This window comes from Hydra vulgaris, chromosome 09 (assembly GCF_038396675.1).
Source record: "Hydra vulgaris chromosome 09, alternate assembly HydraT2T_AEP".
Lineage (NCBI taxonomy): Eukaryota > Metazoa > Cnidaria > Hydrozoa > Anthoathecata > Hydridae > Hydra > Hydra vulgaris.
In genome coordinates this window covers 55,451,043-55,473,965 of record NC_088928.1, presented here as the reverse complement: position 1 = coordinate 55,473,965, position 22,923 = coordinate 55,451,043, and the positions used below count along the sequence as shown (strand labels likewise).

At 26.9% G+C, this 22,923-nt stretch overlaps 2 protein-coding genes across 2 annotated transcripts; one reads left to right on the top strand and one right to left on the bottom strand.

The window, feature by feature from the left end:
• Positions 1 to 12,983: 12,983 nt before the first annotated feature.
• On the top strand, positions 12,984 to 14,017 carry LOC136085592 (uncharacterized). The gene is made up of 2 exons (XM_065806914.1): positions 12,984 to 13,376; positions 13,478 to 14,017. Exons 1-2 carry the CDS (start codon positions 12,984 to 12,986, stop codon positions 14,015 to 14,017), a joined length of 933 nt encoding a protein of 310 aa, XP_065662986.1.
• Positions 14,018 to 16,310: 2,293 nt separating this feature from the next.
• LOC101238041 (uncharacterized) lies at positions 16,311 to 17,126 on the bottom strand. The gene has a single exon (XM_065806913.1). The coding sequence runs from the start codon at positions 17,124 to 17,126 to the stop codon at positions 16,311 to 16,313; it is 816 nt and encodes a 271-aa protein (XP_065662985.1).
• Positions 17,127 to 22,923: the final 5,797 nt, after the last annotated feature.

Here is a 22,923-nt window from a genome sequence, read left to right as displayed (position 1 = left end):
TATTAATTAGCTATAATAAATATTTAAAAGTATTAAAAAGTAATAATAAATAATTTAGTAATTATATATTTTACCGACCACATTTCTAAGGGATAAATTTTATATTATTTGTAAGATTGAAATATTTTAACATTTACAATAAAGCAGAAAATGTCAAAAAATGAGTTGTTTTTGTTTGAATTATCGTTTATTATTTACGATGTCGGAGCAGTTTGAACATTTGAATAGGACAACTTAAATTAGATTATACAATATTATAGTGCAACGTGGAACAAAATAAATAGACAGCGTGTGTATGCTGAAAGTGAGCAGCTAATTTCCAAAGCAAGGTTTCATGACACAATAATTAGAGAAGAACCACCTGATAGTAAAGATTATACAAACAGTCCAACAAGCGGCAGGATAACGGAACGAATATTTGGATGGATTAAAAACCATCTAAAGATTCATCTCACCTAAATATGTAAAATTATTTCCATAAGCTCTACCTTGCAAAAAGAAAAAAAAAATCATGAAAAGATAATGTAGAAAATCAATAATTCTTATGGAACTTTAGAAAGAGAAGTTAAAAATATTTATCTTTAACGCAAAACAAAACTTGAAAGTTTAAGAGATATTTATAACAAGATATTTTTAAAATCAAGCTATAACAAAGAGTACTTCGTTTTATGTTGAATGAGTTAACTTTCAATTGTTTTGATTTTTAATCATGACAATATATATATATATATATATATATATATATATATATATATATATATATATATATATATATATATATATATATATATATATATATATATATATATATATATATATATATATATATATACTGCGAGTCAGGCTATTTGTCAGTCGATGTATGTACTGAAGCCCCGACAGCAGGCTATTTCAGTATAACGTCACGCTGCTCACCTAGATCAGCAGTATAAGGATATATAAACTTAAACTTATATATATAATGATGCTTTATTTCAAAAATTTTAAACTCCATTTTAAAAATTCTTATTTCCATTTGCGCAAAACAAAAAAAATTAAAAGAATTAAAGATATTATAATAGATTAAAAGCTATTATGACAGAATGTAAAGTTAAACAACTTTTGATATTAAGTTTTTTTGATTTATTTTTCAAATGAAAAAATAGTTTGAAATATTTTTGCAGTATTGTATAGACTTTTTTGCTCTTCCTAACATTTGGTTTTTAACAAATATCTTGGAATTATGATTGATTCCAACCTATCGTTTGTATCCCACCTCAAAAACTTAGCGTTAAAATTTAGCAGATCAAATGGAATGCTTGCTAAAGTTCGCCATTATGTCAATCTGAAAACATTATTAAACATACATCATGCCATTTTTGGCTCGCATATACGATATGCTTGTTAAATATGGGGGTAATCTCAACAGCAAGAAGTTTTAAGGATATCTCATCTTCAAAACAAAGCTTTAAAAATAATACATTTTCAGAATTACAAATCCAATCTTAATGTGCTTTATCTTACTTCTAAGATCCTTAAACTTTGCGGCCTTGTTCAATTCTTGAATTGCCAGTTTGTCTGGAACCACCAACACAAAAACCTACCTCTTACCTTCAACAATTTCTTTTCAAAAAATGCAAATAACCGATACTATCTTCGATCAACTGATAATCTGAATCTTCCACTCTTAAATCATCGTTGTGTTACTTATGGATATAAGTCCATAAAAAACCAAAGTATAAAAATCTTGGTATAACCTTCCCTATGACCTAAAAGCTCTCCATTTAATTTATGTTTTTAAGAGTAACCTATTCTATTCCTTCCTAATCAAATACAGTTTATAAATCCAAAGATATGTGTATCTATGTATAAGTGTATATGATATGTGTATCTATGTATACATGGATGAGTATGTGTGTATGTGTATGTTTGTATATATTTAAATGTGTATATATATGCGTGCGTGTGTATGTAGGTATGTACGTATATATTTAAATATATATATATATATATATATATATATATATATATATATATATATATGTATGTATATATATATATATATATATATATATATATATATGTATGTATGTATATATATATATATATATATATATATATATATATATATATATATATATATATATATATATATATATATATATATATATATATATATGTATGTATGTATATGTATATGTATATATATATGTGTGTGTGTGTGTTTCTATATGTTTCTATATATGTGTGTATGTATCATAATGTGTGTATGAACATAATTTTATATTCTGATATTTTCATAATTACTGTCGTGAAAGGTTTTTATATAACCAACGTTATTAATATATTTGATTATCTATTAGAGTTTATAAATCACAGCATAATATAAATCACATTAATAAAATATGATAATGATATAAATCACATTAATAAAAGGTGTATGTGTGTGACTAATACTAAATTACTATTATTCTTTTTATGATTATTGTAATTATTTTTTTTGTTGTCATTTTATTTTTATTATTATTATTATTATACAATACAATGATAGTATTGTTATTATTGTTACTACTACCACTCTTATTATTATCATTATTAGTATTGTACTCCTTTAACTTTTAATGTTCGTTTTGTTACAGCTGTGGAGGATTACTATTACCTTTAGCATTAACAATATATTTAGTAGCTTTTATTTATATTTATAAAAATTCTGCTGAAGGTGATTCTTTTTTCAATTTGTTAGTTCTGCATAAAAGTTATGAAAAATACAATTTTGAAAAGTTATGTATTATCATAGTCATAGTATTTAAATACTATGACTATGGTATTATCTACCATTCTATAATTGCATATCTAATTGTTATTTTGTTATATACACTTTTTATTTGTAATATGTCAATGATGTGCGCTGTTACATAATTTATTTGGATCACGCTGTTAGTGTTCACACATGTGAACCTGTGTGTCCTTGCTAATCTAAACTAATCTATTTTAAGGAAAAACTGAAATAAAAAGAATTCATGTTTTGTTGAACACATTTTGTTCCACACCTATTTCCTAATCAAATTTAGATACACATTTAATCCTAATATAAATCTGTCAACCACGCAAATAAAAACTAAATTATTCACAATCAATCAAGAAATGATTAACACAGTAGCAAACAAAAAAAGAAGAAGAATTAAATTGACGAGACTGTCACGCTTCTGTTCAATCTGTTCACAACTTTTATCAGTTCCAATTCAACTACGTGAATCTACCAAATCAATAATAGTAGCTGTGAATGCTACAAAATCAGTAATAGTAACAGTGAATGCATGTCTTTAATTTACCCGAGATGTTAGACATTTTCAAACTGCTGAAGGACATAAGAATGAGAGAATTTAAAAGAAGATAAAAACTATATTTTAGCATTACGCAAAGCAATCAGCCATAATAGAGAGTTAGTCCACGCAAAATAAAATGGAGATTTAAACAAATCAAAAAAATGCAAGCGTCCAAATCGTGTGTACGAAAATGACAACAAATTAAAATTACCAGTGACTTACATGCCAAAAGGGGTGAGTTTGAAATGCTTGAAATGCAAAAAATACACGCATAGCGATGCGTTCTTTAGTACAAAAATAATGTAAAGACTGGTATTTTTTGCTTTACCTCCTCATCTGTGTAGTTAATTGTATTAATTAATCTGTTTAATTGCTTTATTTCCAATAAACTTTAGAAACAAAGTTTATTAAAAATAAAGCAATTAAGCAGATTAATTAATACAACTACTAACTAAAATAGAACTTTAATTGTATGGCTAAATAACAGGTTTAAAATGATAGTAATTTCGCGATTTTTGTTTTTTGAACTTATACGCTTGAAATTTGAAACTAAATAAAATTGTAAAACAAAGTTTATATATGCTATTAGAGCAAATGTTTTATAATAAATCTATTTAAAAAAATAGACATAAAATCTTTATTTGAAAAAAAAACAAAAAACGATTCAATTTATTTTTATAAAATGTAAAATAATTATTAGAGTTTTTTAAATATAAAAAAAAGAATGATCCAACAGTTCTAATTCAATTCAAAAAATTCAGAATTCACAAAATTCACGAGATGATAATAATTTAAAATTCAAAAAAAAAAAAACTTTTTTTAAATAATCATGAAAGTTTAGAATTATTTGCATTAATTTACGTTATTCAAAGGTTTAAATCTTTCTCATTTAAAATAAAATATACATTAAATCATATTTTTTCAAAAATGATTACTTTATATCAAGTTTTCGAGATGAGCAAATCATCTATATCCTAGATGATTTGCTAATATGTTAAAAGTAATAGTTTAAGTTTTTTTAGGATCAATTCAATAGTTGTGTTTTAACATTACTAATCCTTTTTTTTTGCCAAACGTGTCCTTTGTTATTTATTGAGAACATGGTGGTGTCGTATATAGTTTTGGGTTGAACATAGTTTTTACTTCAGTAACAACTATGGTCAACCCATATTCGGTAGGGTACTTGTGCTGAATTTTGTTAAATAATGGTTTAAAGATATTTTCTATTTTATTTTTACTCATTTTATATAAAAACATAAAATAACATATGATTATTTGGTCAACATTTAGTGTATTATGTAAAGCAATGATTTTGAATGTGTACTTTAATAGTTATCTAATAGCATTTTTTGCTCGTTGGATAGTTTTTTTGTTTTATTGATGCGCGGACAATGACTTCTTGTTTGCAAATATAATATAATATCAGCGGATAAGCCGCGATTATCCGCTTCTTATACGCTGCTTATCCGTGCTTATCCGCAGATCATGGTCGCACAGAGGGTGCGGGATCCGAATCGGTTTCCCCGGTCATCGGAAAACCAACCCAAACTCCCCGAAATATATGCTAAATAAAAAATTGAAAACATCCAATAAAGAAATGAAAATTGTTTACTTTGTTACAGAGAGATTTTAATCTCTGAAACAACGTAGATTATTTTCCTTCATCTGGTCTACGCCATACATCAATTCGAACATAACAAACAGTCAAGAATCTAAAGTTACAAAACCTCGTGATTTTTAAATTTAGATTCTCTGACAAATTTAGAAAGCTCTCTGAAAAATTATTGGCTCTTAAATCTTCTGAACAGCATTTATGCAAAGGGATTTGAAGGAAATTTCCTTCAGTAATGCATCTTTCTTCGTATCTTCCGTACTTGCCAGTATCTATGGCTAAAGGCGAGAAATCTTTTTGCAAGTTAGCTCTTGTCAAGAACTTTCTAAGAGCTACCATGGGATAGGATCGTCTTGACGACTGTTTTTTCCTTTCAATCGAAACAGTTCTTGCGAAGAAAGTTAATTACAATGTTGTAACTTCCAACTTTGCTGCAAGAAAAGCTCATAAAGTTTTGGTATAACGTAAAAAATATTTGATAACAAATGCAAATTTTTTTTTTCCTTTATTATGTTTAATTATTTGATTTGTGAACTGTTTTTATAAAATATAAAAATATTTTGTGAATGCTAGAAATAATAGCTTTATTTTTATTATTATTTTCATTTTGGTGGTGGGAGGGGGGAGGGGGGAGGGGGCATCCAGTAAATTTTTTTTTATAATATACTCCTGACATCATGAAGTCTCTGAGCGCCCCTGGCTCATATTATACTATGTTAATAGTCCGCTCTTCACAAACACCTTGCAACTTAAAGCACGTTTTGTTGTTTCACATTTTTGTTAACTTATTGTTGTATCCGAAGAAATATATAAAAACAGTATAGCTAATGTATACCTCTACAGATGCTCTCAATTAAGAGAGTATTTAAAAAAGAGTATTTAAAAAAGAGTATTTGAAAAAGATTTGGTTTAATAGATTAAACCAATACTTTGAAAAAAAAAAATTTAATGTGTTTCTGTAAACTTTATAAGCGAAGTTTTCATCTAGAATTACTCCCAAGAACTTCATTAAACATTCTCTTTATATAACGTGAACACCGAAAATAAGTTTTGGAAGTGTGAGAAGAATTTAGTTTCTTTTATGAAAGCAATGAAAAAAGTAAATATAGTTTTATTTAAATTAATAGATATTTTACTTACATCAAAACATTCAGTTAATTCTGAAAATTCATTATTGAGTTCTAAAAACCGTTCTAACCAATCTTTTAGTATTACTATGGAAATAAAATAAATTTAACTAATCAGCAAATAAGATTTTAGCAGTTTTTCTTAAATCATTAATATATACTAGCTGACCGGATCCGTAAAAATACGGCTCTTGTAAGTCTATTCCAAACAAGCTTTTTCTATACTTTTTCATATATATATATTTATATACATATATATATATTACCCGTTCTTTAAAACCGTAAGAGGTCCGTTTGGGTTTGCAACTGGAACCCATATGGGAAGCCCATCGGGAACCCGCCGGAACTTGGCCGTGCTTTTCCTCTAGGGCCCATATGGGTATACCCACCAGGGCATATTTTGAAACCCTACACAGACTCAGAATAGCAGAGATATGCCCAATCTGATTCGCTGATTTTGAAAGAGAGGCTTTAGCGCGTATGTTTATATAAAAAAAAATGCCAAAAAACATATTAAATAATAAAAGTGAATTTGAGTAACTTCATAAAAGCCAAATAATAATAGCAAAAAAAATTATGATTTTTCTATCTAATTTTGTGCAATATAGTACAAATACTTATAGAAACCCACACAACTCAAAACATCCGTGATTTTCAGAATTTTTTCTTAAAAATAAAGATTTCAAAAAAATAGTTTGTTTTTCTAATTGTTTCAACTCTAAGATATAAAAAAGACAACTATTGTAACAAACTATAAACCAGATGGTAAAACTTGACTATGCTGTGATTCTCACGGGATAGATTTTTTAAAACAGTTTTAAAATTTACCTACTAATATCAATAGACTATTATTGACTTGGTATACTTTTTTTCAAATTAAGTTCCCATATATCCAATCATTTAGCAAGATAAGTATTTTGAAAAAATAGCCTAATTTCTTTTTACAACTTTACACATATTACTCCCATATATAAATTAAATATAACACTAAAAAAGTTTGAGAATATTGCTTATTGGTTGTTATAGCTAGCCCAGATGATTTGCAACACTCTTAAATTAAAAGCAACTGTAAGCAAGAGCGAATTTAGATATCCTTTAATAATGTATAGTAATAAAAAATCACAAAGCATTGTAGCCTAATAAGCTATTAGAAAAAACCTGATGTCCACAAGTGTGTTTTGATATAATAAACTGATTACCAAAAGCAATAACTCTCAACTTACCACACCTTTATGAAAAACTAAGTGTAAAAAGGTAGAAACAAGAAAGATTGCAAACATGCAAGTTTATGTTGTTTATTTTAATTTCAAAACTCAATACATGTTTGTTGATATATAGCTTTTAACCTGAACAAAATACTCGTTATTGTATTCTATAATTAATATAAAATGTGTATCCTTTGATAGCAACTGATGGTAAATAATATTAAATAAACCAGCAAACTTTGATAAATTTTATATATTTATAATGCTAATAATTTATTTTACAATATATACTCCAGAAGAAAATGAAAATATGTCTGCTCTTAAAAAATTAGAAAAAAAACCTTAAATAAAATGTACTCCATATTTACAAATTTTATGAATAGTTTCATTATTTAATTTTTGGTATAACCAATAAAAACAGGTGTTCTTTTTTTTAATTTCTGTGAATATCTCTTGTTTAATAATATAAAAACAGAGATGCATCATGTTTTATTTTGATGTAATATTAATAATTTTTTAGAAAACTTGCTTCTTTAAATGTAAAAGCTAATTTTGATAAAGTTATTTTTATTACAAAAATTGCCATAATTCACCTTTATTTGGTTAAATTTTTTGACTTTAATACTCAGTAAAGTTTTAATGTTCAGTGAAAAAACAAGTATCGCTTTTTTTGTTAAATTTTCCAATAGATTATTATCAAATTGATTATTCAAATTATTTCCATTAGATTAATATCTAATTTTCATTCTATATAATATATATATAAAAAAAATATTGATATAATATAAAATAAAAATTGATAATATAAAATAAAAATTGATATAATATAAAAAAAATATTGATGTACGCCTTATCAGCCTTCTCAAAATTTAGGTTGAACAGTAACTTCCTCAGGGTTCGTAGATTTATATGGAACATGTAAGCTAGTTTGGCAAAACATCTGTAAAAATTTTCTTTTCCAAAATTTTAAATGTTAAACTGTTTATAATTAACAAGTTGGTATGAAGATGCAGTAACGAGCTTAGAACAACCTCTGCCTCAGCTTAAAACTTATACTTTGCATATTTTAAGTACTTTACCAGTAGTCTGGTGAAATTGTATATAAACTTTGTATTGAGCATGCTTTGTAGAACACGGACATTATATTTGATGAGAAACACATTTAGAAATCTTGCAAAATTGCACACATGCAAATTCAAGTGAAATATTTCAAGAGTTTATACATACAAAACACATTTTATAATAGCAAAAATATTTATAGCATGACTGATTTTGTTCTTTTTTTTGATAATTTTCTTTTCTTTTTTTTATTACTCTTTTTTCAATATAACATTTGATTTTAACCACTTAGTTTAGTTTATTAAATCCTTTTTTTTTTTTTTCAACTACTACAATACAAAAAATGCCACAATCATTTGCCATAATCCACTTTTATTTATGCCATAATCCACTTTTATTTGGTTAACTTATTTGACTTCAATACTTTTTCTTGCGTTTAATGTCAGTGTTTATATGTAACTGTACAAAAATTACTTTTCTGTAGACAAACATAAATTTCACTTCTTTTGTTAAATTTTCGAATATTTTATAAACTAATGTAGCCAGCCAAAATTTTTCAAAAGTTTTTAATGGTTTAACACAATGTTTTATTAAAATTATGTAATAAAAAAATATTTCAGCCTCCTCCAAACTATGGTTGAAACAAAGCATGAAAACAAAATCTCCTCAGATCGTATATATTGACATGGAACATGTAAGCTAGTTTTGCAATTAGTAAAAATTTTCTTTTTTTAAAAAATTTAATTTTCAACTCTTTATAATAAACATGTAAATCAGTTTATAAATAAAGTTCTTCACAAGTAGTCAGGTAAAACTGCATATAAACTTTGTATGCAAAAGTGCTTCACTATTAGTCTCGTACAACATACTTATATAAACTATGTATTTGAGAATACCTTAAAGTATTCTCAAATACATAGTTTATAAGTTTCTCTTAAGATATATCAAGAACATATTTTAAGAGAAACATATTTGTAGATTTTTTCAAATTTACTTCAACACATTTTTTTTTTCGTTTCTTAAAATTAACAATAGATAAAATCATCATCACCAAGATAAACTTTATTGAAATTTTGAAATTCTTACAAGTGAAAATTCTCTTGTACAAATAGATTTTGATACATTTTAAATACTCTGAAGAGTACTAAAATAAAATGAATTTCCTGTGTTGATAGTAACACATGACTTGTATTGATAAACTTAGTATATCATTACTTTGAAATTTATTTCCAAAATCTGTTTGTTTTGATTTTAATTATATTTTTCAACAAAATTGCACTTGCCTCTCTTTCAAAATCAGCGAATCAGGTTGCTCATTTTTCTGCCTGATAGACCTTTTCGTAATAGAGCGGAAATTATGAATCACGTGACCTAATGTTTTTCTCGGGAGGGCAAAATTATATACAAACTTGGTAAAACGCTTTATCTTTTTATTGTTTGTTTAAATATCTAGAAATAGTTTATCTGGAAATATATATTTGAAAATTGTATTTTACCATGCCACTTGAAAAATACGAAGATTTTTTGAATTTATCTGTTAAACAGTTTGTTAGTTTTTTAACTGTTCGTGGGCTAAGTTTGCGTCCAGTAGTACGCAAACATTTTCTGCAATGGAATTAAATATAGATGGTATAGAGACAGCAGAAGAACAGGAAAAAGAACTTAAGCAATCTTATACGGACAAGCTAAAAGCTTTAGATCTAATTGACCCAAACTTTGTTCCAATGGAAAATAGAAAAGACTTAGTATCTAAGTGGCTAGAGTTGCTACTCAAAAAAAACATGCGCGTTTTTTTTATAAAAAACACGTTTTTTTTGCAAAAAAAACAGGCCTGTCCTAAGAACATGTTTTTAATGGTTTTTTTTGTTTTTTTTAGGTGTCCATTAAATTTTATATATCAATTATCCTTTAAAAAGTTACAGTGTCAGTAAACCTTCAAAATATACATGTTTTTTGTTAAATGTAATGTATCTTACCCTATATAATATTTCTTACAAATTTATAGAGTTGCAACCCAAAAAAAACGGTTTTTTTCTTCTTAAAAACTGTTTTTTATAGTTTTTTTTATTTTTTTAGTATTTATTAAATTTAAGATATTAATAATACTTGAAACAGTTTCAGAGGCATTAAACCTTCAAAATATGAATGTTTTCTATTAAATAAAATGCATATTTAAAAAAAAAACAGTATTAAATATTAAAAAAAAAATTAAGTAATTTTTTTAATATATCTCAAAAAAACTATACTAGTAGCTACTAGTTAATTGTAAGTATAACACAACTGAATGAATGAAATAAAAATGTTATTTCAGCAGTGTTATTTCATTCATAAAAATGAATGAAATGCATTGCAAAATACAAAAATGAACCAACAGTTATATAAAATTTACTTTAATGTTTTATTTACTTTTATTTATTACTTTTGTAAAATTTTAATAGTTTATTTCTTTATTTAAATATTTCAATTTTAAACAGAGTTTAAAATTGAAATTTTAACTAGTTTTAATTATTGGAATTTAAAATTGAAATAGTTTGGTTTATTTTGAAGATTTAATTTTGTTTTTTATAAGTTTTTTTATCTTGGATTCATTTGAGTTTAGAAAATTTAAATCATTTTTTTCAAATATTTATTCAAATTGCAATTAGATAGCTAAAATTTTATTTATTCAAAAAATATTCAATTAAATAAAAATAACACAATAACTAAGTTTGTATAACTAATGAAAAAAACTTAATATTAAACAATTTTAAAAATATTGTTTATATTTATTTAAAAAAAAAGAAATCTAAAAAAAAGAATGCCAGGCAGAAAGAAATGTTTTGTAGCTACATTGTTCAATGAGGCACCTTTAGAATCTGGAGGTTCTAAAATTCAACAAGTTATATGCAAATTTTGCAGCTTAAAGCTATCAAAAAATGGCACTCGAATGACCGAGCCCATTGCAAAATGTATGAAATGTGGAGATCAAATAAAAAACAAATATTTGAACGATATGCCTTTTAAACAAAAGAAAGTTCAAACTGAACTAATGATGGAAGAAGATATTCCTGAAAACTTACCTATTCAATGTATGGAAAAAAAGGAAAAAATATGTTTATCATCTGCTATATTGCAAATTCCAATTGAGTCCTTCTTTCGAACCCCAAGCTGTTGTGGAAACCAAAGTAGGTCTACAACCCCTAAGTTTGGAGACTGTAAGCCAAATAAAACCAATTCAGATAAGCCTTCCTTGAAACGATTGCATTCTTCAACAAGAGTTCCATTCACACCTCAGAAAAATAAAATTGCATCCTACATTTTCTCGGACAAAATGACTAATGAACAAATAGTAAGAATTATATTTAAAATATTTAATACTTCCAAATATTTAGCAAACTTTATTTAGTACATAAGTAATTTTTGTAATAACAATTTTTATAAATTTCATGTTTTTACAGGATGAATCGCAAATGGATTTAGCACGCACTGTCTATGGTACTGGGTGCTCATTAAGAGTTTTTGAAAATAAACTATGGATAGACAGCTTTGCAAAATTGAGACCTGCATTTAAACTACCTAACCGTGTTATGTTGTCTAATTCCCTACTTGAAAGGGTTTATAATGAAACCTCAACTACCGTTAAAGAACTTGTGGGAACTGCTTTAAGTGTAGCAGTTTTGTGTGATGGGTGGAGCAATATCAGACAAGGAAAATATGATTTAAAATAGTAGGACTATTTATCTACGTTTTGATTTGTGCACTAGTATAGGAGTATTCAATACCTAGATACTTTTAAACGTTATATAACAAAATTATGTAACAATGTAAGCTACACATATATAATTTAAGTGCATTCTAACTTCATGTGTATAATTCATAAATAATAAAAATCAGTAATAAAGATAGATTTTACTATTTACAGGAATGAAGGAATCATTAATTTTGTTGTAACGGTACCTCAACCTATATTTTGGACCAGCATAGAAACAGGTAGTCTTTTTAGATTAATTTTAGTTATCATGTCTTCAGAATTGTCAGATAGCAAGTTTTATTTTATATTCTCCAAAGTTGTAAAGTTTTTCAAAAATATTAAAATTTTTATAGTTTATTATAACTATTAAACGTATAACTCTTTATTTAGGCGCAGAAAGTCATACTGGCGAATATATGGCAAATATAGTTAAAAAAATAATATGCGATGTTGGACCTATGAAAGTTCTTGGTGTTTGTACTGATAATGCAGCCAATATGAAAAAAGCATGGCAACTAATAGTTACTGAATTTCCTCACATATATCCTTATGGATGCCTGGCACATACCTTAAATTTAATTTTTACTGATGCGAGTAACTTGAAATCAATAGCAGATTCCCAAAGAAATTGCACAATGGTGGTAAAAGGGATAAAGAACTCTCAAATTTTATCAGCTTTGTTAAAACAACATCAGCAGAAATCAGGACAAATCATTCAACAATCACTAAAGCTTCTAGTAACAACTAGGTTTATTAAAAATTAATTTTATAATAAAATTAAACATAAAAACATAAAAAATAAAACATAAAAAGTATTATTATAAATTTTTAAAAAATTTATATTACATTATAAATCATAATACTTAGTATGGAAATAACATTAGGCAAATTAATATTTAATTATAAATAAATATATTTTTCAGATGGGCTTCAATTATACATTGTATGGAAAGTCATCATAACAACAGATTATCATTACGGGGATTAGCTATTGACGATGAAGCAAAATCTCTTGCTAAGCCTATTCAAAACCTATTGTTGTCAGAAGTGTTCTGGGATAAAGTGGATGGGTTTATCAAGTTATTAAAACCAATAGCCATAGCCATTGCAGCAGTTGAAGGAGATAAATTAAGTCTCTCCATTGTTGCAAAAACATTTTCAGATTTAGAAAAGTCTTTTCAGGACAATATCCTTTGCAGTCCAATTCTAAAAAGCGAGGAAAATGGTATGATGAAAATAATTGCCAAAAGAAGGAAATTTCACATTCGAAACATTCATCTTGCTGCAAATTTAGTGGATCCACGTTATAAAGGATGTCATATCTCTGGAGATGAAATGGTGAGTATTTTCAGAATTTAATCCTCATTTAAATTAATTGAAAAAGAAGGAAGTTATATTTAAAATGAATTAAGATGCCTTATTTAAAACATCTTCTTTAGATTGATGCCATTGAAACGCTACATAAATTAGGAAAAATGGATTCTTCTATTAAAGAATGTGATGACAAAATTTTGGGTGAGATAGCTGATTATAGATCAAACGAAGGACTTTTTGCAAAACCTTTTATATGGGCTTCAGTAAACCATTCATCTCCTGTAAGTTGGTGGAAGGGAATATGTTGTTCTTGTGCTCCAATACTATCAAATATTGCAAGTAAAATTTTATTACTTCCACCAACAAGTGCTGCAGTCGAAAGATCATTTAGTAGACAATCTTGGATCCATAATCAAAAACGGAATAGATTAACAAATGACAGAGCTTCAAAATTAGTATTTATATCACATAATTTACAACTCAAAAATCTAAAATGTAATGCAGAATCATCAACAAGTCAAAGCCAAGAATTTTTTCTGGACAATGGTACTTCACAGAGTTTAGAGTCAGAGGTATCAAGTGACTCTGAAGAATACGGATTTGACTTTACAATAGAAGACCTTAATGAACAAGAAAGCCAGAATACAGAGTCTTTTGTTAATTAAAAATAAATTTTTCAAGTGATGTACTATATATTTATCATATATCATGTTACTATTATATATTGTATTACATTTATAATAAAAATAGAAATTAAATAAAAGTAAATAATTTTTTTTCATCTAAAAAAACAAAAAAAACTATAAAAAACAAAAAAAAACACACAAAAAACATGTTTTTTTTGCAAAAAAAACACAATTAAAAAAAAACGGTTTTTTTTGCAACTCTATGAGTGGCCTAGTATAACAATGGGAAATATTTTTTCATATATTCTTAATAGAAAATATTTTGATTCGGAATATATTGGCAAATATAAGGACCAAAAAGCATTTTCATTTTTCGATAGTGGTTTTGTAGGCCCAATAATGCACTTCAGGTTTAAAAAAGATGTTTTATTCGCATATTCTGAAGTGTGTGGTTCGCAAAAAATTCACAAAAAAAGAAAGCTTTGGATTGCCTTTTGCAATAGTGATATTCTTTCTGCTTGGTGTTCGTGTATGGCTGGAGCTTTTGAAGTTTGTAATCATGTCATTGCCACCCTTTATAAAATGGAATATGCTAATAACAAAGGTTGGTGTAATCCAACATGCACAGAACAAGCTTGTGTCTGGAATAAGTCTTCTAGAAAAGATATAAAACCGTGCTTAATAACTGACCTAGTTGTTAGAAAAAAAATTGCAAATAATGAAAAAAATGATAATAATAAGGAAAACACTAGGATGAAAGCATTGCAAGAATTCGATCCAAGAATCGAAATTCATCGTGAATTTAATGAACATTCATTTGAAACTTTTTTAAACAACATTCATATATCTGAGCCTTCTGCTGTAATATTTAAATCAAAAATTAAAAAATCTGTTAAAAATATTGTAAGTATTCCTGATCTTGAAAAGCTATCATTTAAAATACTTTTAGACCATCCTAACGCTGATGAGTCAACATTAGGCAAAATATTATTAGAAAAAATGGTTTTAACACATGAAACAATTAAAAACGTGGAATATAACACAAGAGATCAAGCTAAAAGCAATACCTGGTTTCAAATGAGAAAGGGAAGGATAACTGCATCTAAATATCACAGAATATATACCAAAGTTAATACTCTTTCTAGAAATACAAGTTCTAAGAAGCCTAAAACAACTCCTCTTGTTGCTGAGATTTTATACCCTCATAAAAAAACATTTGTTATTGCTTCTATCAAATGGGGAATTGATCATGAGCAAGATGCTATAAAAAAATTTTATGCAGAGCATGTATCAAATCTCACTGATTTAAAAATTGAAAAAAGTGGTCTCTTTATTTTGTATGACAGACCTTACATTGCTTGCTCCCCAGATGGATTTATGGTATGCAAATGTCATGGTAGAATGTGTTTAGAAGTTAAATGATTTAAAAATTGAAAAAAGTGGTCTCTTTATTTTGTATGACAGGCCTTACATTGCTTGCTCCCCAGATGGATTTATGGTATGCAAATGTCATGGTAGAATGTGTTTAGAAGTTAAATGTCCGTTTAAAATTTTTAATAAAACAATCAAAGAAGGAGCTAGTGAATGTAATTTCTTTACAATAAAAAATGATCAAATAACATTAAATAAGTGTCATAAATATTACACACAGATTAATTCCCAAATGGCAATTACAAATTGCAAGTCAGCATATTTTATTGTTTGAACGCTTAAGGACTTATATGTTGAAGTAATGGAATTTGATCAAGAGCTCTGGGATACGGTGAAAATAAATTTAGATATTTTTTTCAAAACATATGTTTCTCCAGCATTATTACTAATAAAACCTATAACATTCTGTGGAAAATGCAATAAACTTATACACGAAGATCCAGAAATCAATGTTAAAGAATTTAATGAATTTAGCAGTATTCAATGTGAAGTATGTTGCGCTTGGTTTCACTGTTCATGTCAAAATTTAAAAAAAGAAGACTATGAGTTAATAGCAGATCTAGACTGGGTTTGTTGCATGTGCTCAATGTCTAGTTTATGTTTAGCTTAAATCTTCAATGGATATTTTATTAAGAGTTGTAGGTAAATATGTTGCTTTTATTTACATTTTTTTAAATTCTTTCTGCATTTTCAAAAGATTTTCAAAAAAAAGTTTTTTCGGGGCTGGTTTGGTTTAAAAAAACAACTAATTTTTTACACATCTTTCAAACCCTAGTTGATATAAACTCATGTTATAATAATAACCTAAAGTTTGGACAGTGGAACATTATATTATACAATAAAAAAAACTATTTAGTAAACTAAATTTGTTTAATGAACTATTTAGAAACTAATGGTTTTCTCAAGTTTGATACGCACATACGCGTAGTATATTATTCATGATAGGTAGGTATAGTAATGGCTGTATTATTTTTAAAATACGGAAATGTTTTATCCTTTTTATTGCTTGCTCCACATAAATACGTACATTAGCAATGTTTGATGTTTCTCGAACTTCTTCTTTTGATATTTGAATTCCTTTAACAGCACTTGGAGGTATACAAAGAGTACACTGTTTATATGCAAGGTCTGTCCTTATTTTAAAGCCACGATCTGCCATAACTTGGTCATAGGGCTCAAGTATATCAAGAAAACCACTATTTCTGACAATAAAAATGTCAGAGGCACGTCCACCATAAAGGGGAGACAGCCATGAAATGGCTCCATTCGGAGTTATTGCTATTAAAAATTTGACTGTTGCATGATGTTTATAGTCACTCCACATACAAGCTTGAACATCAAGAGCACTTGATGTTTCAAAAAATATTTCAGAACAATCTATAATTGTTCTCACTTTTGGATATAATCGCTTAAAACAGTTTGGCATAGTTGCTCGAATTGTATTCCGGCTAGACCACAAGATTAGGCTGTCCAACTCTTTAGATAACAATATTACCCATGTAATAATAATTTGGGAAACTGTTCCAGCTGATATACAAAAGCGGAAAGCTAAATCTTCAATTAAAAGACCCAAACGTAATCTCATCATAACTAAAAGAAATTCCTGTTTCAGTGAGATTTTTGTTTTAGGTTCGCTTTTTCTCATAGGAAATAAGTTTTCGCTAATAGTATAATCTTCTGATAAGTGTAGCTGCTCGACGGATTCAACACTGGACATGGTTTTTCGTTATCGATTTGTTCTCTTATTTCCATCCCAGTATTTCATAACTGCTGCTTTGTGCTTGACATAATTGAAAACACTTTGAAACATTTTTGCATTTTGTAAACCTGTAAAAGTCGATACATCTGAGTCCCTAGTAATATGACAAAACTGTAAAGCAGTATATGTTGATAATAGAGTAGGCTCTATATTATTTTTAACACTGTAGCCGGCTTTATTCTTAGACAAAATTGGATTTACAGTGTCTTTTTCTTTGGGAGAGGCGGGTGGGTGTAATAATTCTTTGGGAGAGTCGGAGATGTGTAATAATTCTGCTGCAACTGCATCGCCACAAACATATGGAGTTATTTCGAACAATATTAAGCTTTCTTCGTCTGAAGAAACAATCATAAGATCTGACAACTCTTCAGCTGTAAGTGTATCCGAGTTAGAGTTGATAGATTCAATCATTTTTGACGAAACAGGTTTTACAATAGATGTTGTTCTGATTTTTGGAGGAGGTCTTGATTGTTTTTTTTCCGGAGTACATTGAACATTCATGGCGTATGTCAAAAAGAGTGTTGGGTTAGGATTTTCATAAGTGGGCATGCCATCGACAAAATGATTAGGGGAGATTTTAAAATGTTTAGGTATAACAAAGTGTTTTCGCCCTTTAGAAACTGCAGGAATCCATAATTTTCTTGTTTTTCCATCAACAGGTAATTTGTGGAAACATAATTTTCCAGATTTAACGTTACTATGTATTTCGTAACGCTCTGGATAACGTTTATCGTTATTGCAAATACCAACTACACAGCGATCATTAACCATAATGTTTTTTTAACTGAGATAGTAAACAGTAAAAACTTAGTAATGAACACATGATAATAAATATTCAAACAAAAAGATTAAAACTTAATTAAAAGTTAAGAGAATAACCAGTTATATTATACAGAATTATTTTTAAACAATAAGAAAGCAAATAAATTCTTTGCAAAAACTCACTGCTTTAATAAGAATAATTTTTTGGTTTGTATCTTTTTCTATTTTATTGAGGTAAAAGTAAAATATTCTTTACTAAATTTTTTTCGACTTTTATTTTATTTGTGTTTGTAAACGTATATCATTTTTAAAATTACACATCTGATGTATTTTTTCTTATTTGTTATTTACCTGATGTATTATTTCTTATCTTTTTCTTATATGTTTATTATTAGTTTGTTTACATTTTTGCCCTCCCGAGAAAAACATTGCATCACGTGATTCATAATAGCCGCTTAATTACGAAATCTTCTATTTTGAGCCTATATAGGGTTTCAAAATATGCCACTGGGTATCGGGCTATCGCATATCTCTGCTATTCTGAGTCTGTATAGGGTTTCAAAATATGCTAATTTTGAAACCCTATACAGACTCAGAATAGCAGAGATATGCCCAATCTGATTCGCTGATTTTGAAAGAGAGGCTTTTGCGCGATGTTTAAATCAAAACAAATGTCAAAAAACATATTAATTAATAAAAGTGAATTTGAGTAACTTCATAAAAGCCAAATAATAATAGCAAAAAAAATTATGATTTTTCTATCTAATTTTGTGCAATATAGTACAAATACTTATAGAAACCCACACAACTCAAAACATCCGTGATTTTCAGAATTTTTTCTTAAAAATAAAGATTTCAAAAAATTAGTTTGTTTTTCTAATTGTTTCAACTCTAAGATATAAAAAAGACAACTATTGTAACAAACTATAAACCAGATGGTAAAACTTGACTATGCTGTGATTCTCACGCGATAGATTTTTTAAAACAGTTTTAAAATTTACCTACTAATATCAATAGACTATTATTGACTTGGTATACTTTTTTTCAAATTAAGTTCCCATATATCCAATCATTTAGCAAGATAAGTATTTTGAAAAAATAGCCTAATTTCTTTTTACAACTTTACACTTATTACTCCCATATATAAATTGTATGCAACACTAAAAAAGTTTGAGAATATTGCTTATTGGTTCTTATGGCTAGCCCAGATGATTTGCAACACTCTTAAATTAAAAGCAATTGTAAGCAAGAGCAAATTTAGATATCCTTTGGTAATGTATAATGATAAAAAATCACAAAGCATTGTAGCATAATAAGCTATTAGAAAAAACCTGATGTCCACAAGTGTGTTTTGATATAATAAACTGATTACCAAAAGCAAAAACTCTCAACTTACCACACCTTTATGAAAAACAAAGTCTAAAAAGGTAGAAACAAGAAAGATTGCAAACATGCAAGTTTATGTTGTTTATTTTAATTTCAAAACTCAATACATGTTTGTTGATATATAGCTTTTAACCTGAACAAAATACTCGTTATTGTATTCTATAATTAATATAAAATGTGTATCCTTTGATAGCAACTGATGGTAAATAATATTAAATAAACCAGCAAACTTTGATAAATTTTATATATTTATAATGCTTATAGTTTATTTTACATTATATACTCCAGAAGAAAAAGAAATGTCTGCTCTAAAAAAATTAGAAAAAAAATCTTAAATAAAATGTACTCCATATTTACAAATTTTATTTATAGTTTTATTATGTAATTTTTGGTATAACCAATAAAAACAAGTGTTCTTTTTGTAAAAGCTAATTTTGATGAAGTTATTTTTATTACAAAAATTGCCATAATTCACCTTTATTTGGTTAAAATTTTTAACTTTAATACTCAGTAAAGTTTTAATGTTCAGTGAAAAAAAAAAAACTCTTTTTTTGTTAAATTTTCCAATAGATTATTATCCAATTTATTATTCAATTTATTTACATTAGATTAATATCCAATTTTCATCCTATATAATATATATAAAGAAAAATATTGATGTACGCCTTATCAGCCTTCTCAAAATTTAAGTTGAACAGTAACTTCTTCAGGGTTCGTAGATTTATATGGAACATGTAAGCTAGTTTGCCAAAACATCTGTAAAAATTTTCTTTTCCAAAATTTTAAATGTTAAACTGTTTATAATTAACAAGTTGGTATAAAGATGCAGTAACGAGCTTAGAACAACCTCTGCCTCAGCTTAAAACTTATACTTTGCATATTTTAAGTACTTTATCAGTAGTCTGGTGCAATTGCGAATAAACTTTGTATCGAGCATGCTTTGTAGAACACGGACATTATATTTGATGAGAAACACATTTAGAAATCTTGCAAAATTGCACACATGCAAATTCAAGTGAAATATTTCAAGAGTTTATACATACAAAACACATTTTATAATAGCAAAAATATTCATAGCACGACAACTCATTTGGTTCTTTTTTTTGATAATTTTCTTTTCTTTTTTTTATTACCCTTTTTTCATTAAAACGATTCATTTTAACCACTTAGTTTAGTTTTTTAAATCCTTTTTTTTTTCAATTACTGCAATACAAAAAATGCCACAATCATTTGCCATAATCCACTTTTATTTATGCCATAATTCACTTTTATTTGGTTAACTTATTTGACTTCAATACTTTTTCTTGCTTTTAATGTCAGCGTTTATATGTAACTGTGCAAAAACTACTGTTCTGTAGACAAACATAAATATTACTTCTTTTGTTAAATTTTCAAATATTTTATAACTTAATGTAGCCTGCCAAAATTTTTATAAATTTAAAAAAAGTTTTTTATGGTTTAACACGATGTTTTATTAAAGTTACGTAATAAAAAAATATATCAGCCTCCTCCAAACTATGGTTGAAACAAAGCATGAAAACAAAATCTCTTGAGAGCTCATATATTGACATGGAACATGTAAGCTAGTTTTGCAATTAGTACATATTTTCTTTTTTTAAAAACTCTAATTTTCAACTCTTTATAATAAACATGTAAATCAGTTTATAAATAAAGTTCTTCACCAGTAGTCAGGTAAAACTGCATATAAACTTTGTATGCAAAAGTGCTTCACTATTAGTCTCGTACAACATACTTATATAAACTATGCATTTGAGAATGCTTTAAGGCCAAGAGCATATTTTAAGAGAAACACATTTGTAGATTTTTTCAAATTTACTTCAACACATTTTTTTTTTCGTTTCTTAAAATTAACAATAGATAAAATCATCATCACCAAGATAAACTTTATTGAAACTTTTACGAGCGAAAATTCTCTTGTACAAATAGATTTTGATACATTTTAAATACTCTGAAGAGTACTAAAATAAAATGAATTTCCTGTGTTGATAGTAACACATGACTTGTATTGATAAACTTAGTATATCATTACTTTGAAATTTATTTCAAAAATCTGTTTATTTTGATTTTAATTATATTTTCAACAAAATTGCACTTCCCTCTCTTTAAAAATCAGCGAATCAGATTGCTCATTTTTCTGCCTATTCTGAGCCTGTTTAGGGTTTCAAAATATGCTATCGGGTATGGGTTCCACGAGGTTTACACATTGCAAATCTAGCAAAACTACGTTTAAAAAGTTTAAAACTTACAGAAAAAGCAAATTTATATATAACTTGATTGGTTTATTTCAAACAAAATAATTAATACACACTGTCGAAATTAAGCAAACTTTTAAACGATTCTTTAATTGTGCATCGGAATGTAACGCGATGGTATTCTTAAATTAAAAATACCATCCCGCCTTGTCATTGTTATATATAGCAATGTTTTATACTTTATAAAAAGGTGACGAAATGGCATTCCGGCTCACTTTGAGCACTGTGCATGTATATATATATATATATATATATATATATATATATATATATATATATATATATATATATATATATATATATATATATATATATATGTATATATATATATATATATATATATATATATATATATATATATATATATATATATATATATATATATATATATATATATATATATATATATATATATATATATATATATATATATATATATATATAATTATAGTTAAAAACGATAAAGAAAAAACTTTTTATTATGGAACTTTAAGTTTCATGCCTAACGGCAATCATCAACCATATATTACAAAATTAAAAATTAAACGTTAAATTACAATTAGAATTACGGTGGCGTGAGTTCTAATGACTCCATGGAAACAAAATTTTAACGTATATGTAAATTTAGTATAACGTGACGTAAACGTGACGTAAACCAACCAGGATCAATCTTCGGTATCAAAAGAGGAGATAAGGAACTTATTTTTGTGCCTGCACTTCGATATTATTTCGCTTCTTGTATTTAGTAGGTTTTCTTCTCTATACATCAAAATTTGGAACTTCTCCTTCAAAGAAAGGTTACAAACTCTTGATGTTGGGTTGTATGGTTTGCATTTTTTAACAATCCTCCATTTGACAAAAGGTGTAAAGTTATTTTCTTTTAATTTCCATACTTCTTTAGATAGCTCTGTATCATTCTTGTATCTAACTGCATTAAAAGATTTTAAGTGGTTTGCATACCGAACTTTAAAAGGTGTTTCGCTATTTCCAAAATACACTTTTTCTTTATATTCCGGATTGTTTGAATAGATGGTGGCCTGATAAACAATGTTGTTGGAAAGGCAATGGTTGTTCATGGGACATTTGGTTTTTTCAATGCAGTTGCATTTCATTTCATTAGTTTTTGCCTCCTTACGTAAAATGCTTTTGTTGTGAGAGTTAATAATGGATTTTATGTTTGGCATGCAGGAATAACTTATTTTGATTGTGTTTCTATTAAATATTTTACGAAGTCTGTGGTTAAATGGAAAGTGGAGGTCGATGAGGTTCAAGAAACATTTACCTATTTTTGTAACAACATTTGCACTGAAAGGAGGATTATACCAAATTATCTT

Bases quoted from the DNA above. Each gene is read 5' to 3' on its own strand.
- LOC136085592 (XM_065806914.1), top strand. From the start codon at position 12,984: ATGGAAAGTCATCATAACAACAGATTATCATTACGGGGATTAGCTATT. The intron at 13,377-13,477 runs GTGAGTATTTTC...CATCTTCTTTAG, and splicing joins ATATCTCTGGAGATGAAATG to ATTGATGCCATTGAAACGCT.
- LOC101238041 (XM_065806913.1), bottom strand. From the start codon at position 17,126: ATGTCCAGTGTTGAATCCGTCGAGCAGCTACACTTATCAGAAGATTAT.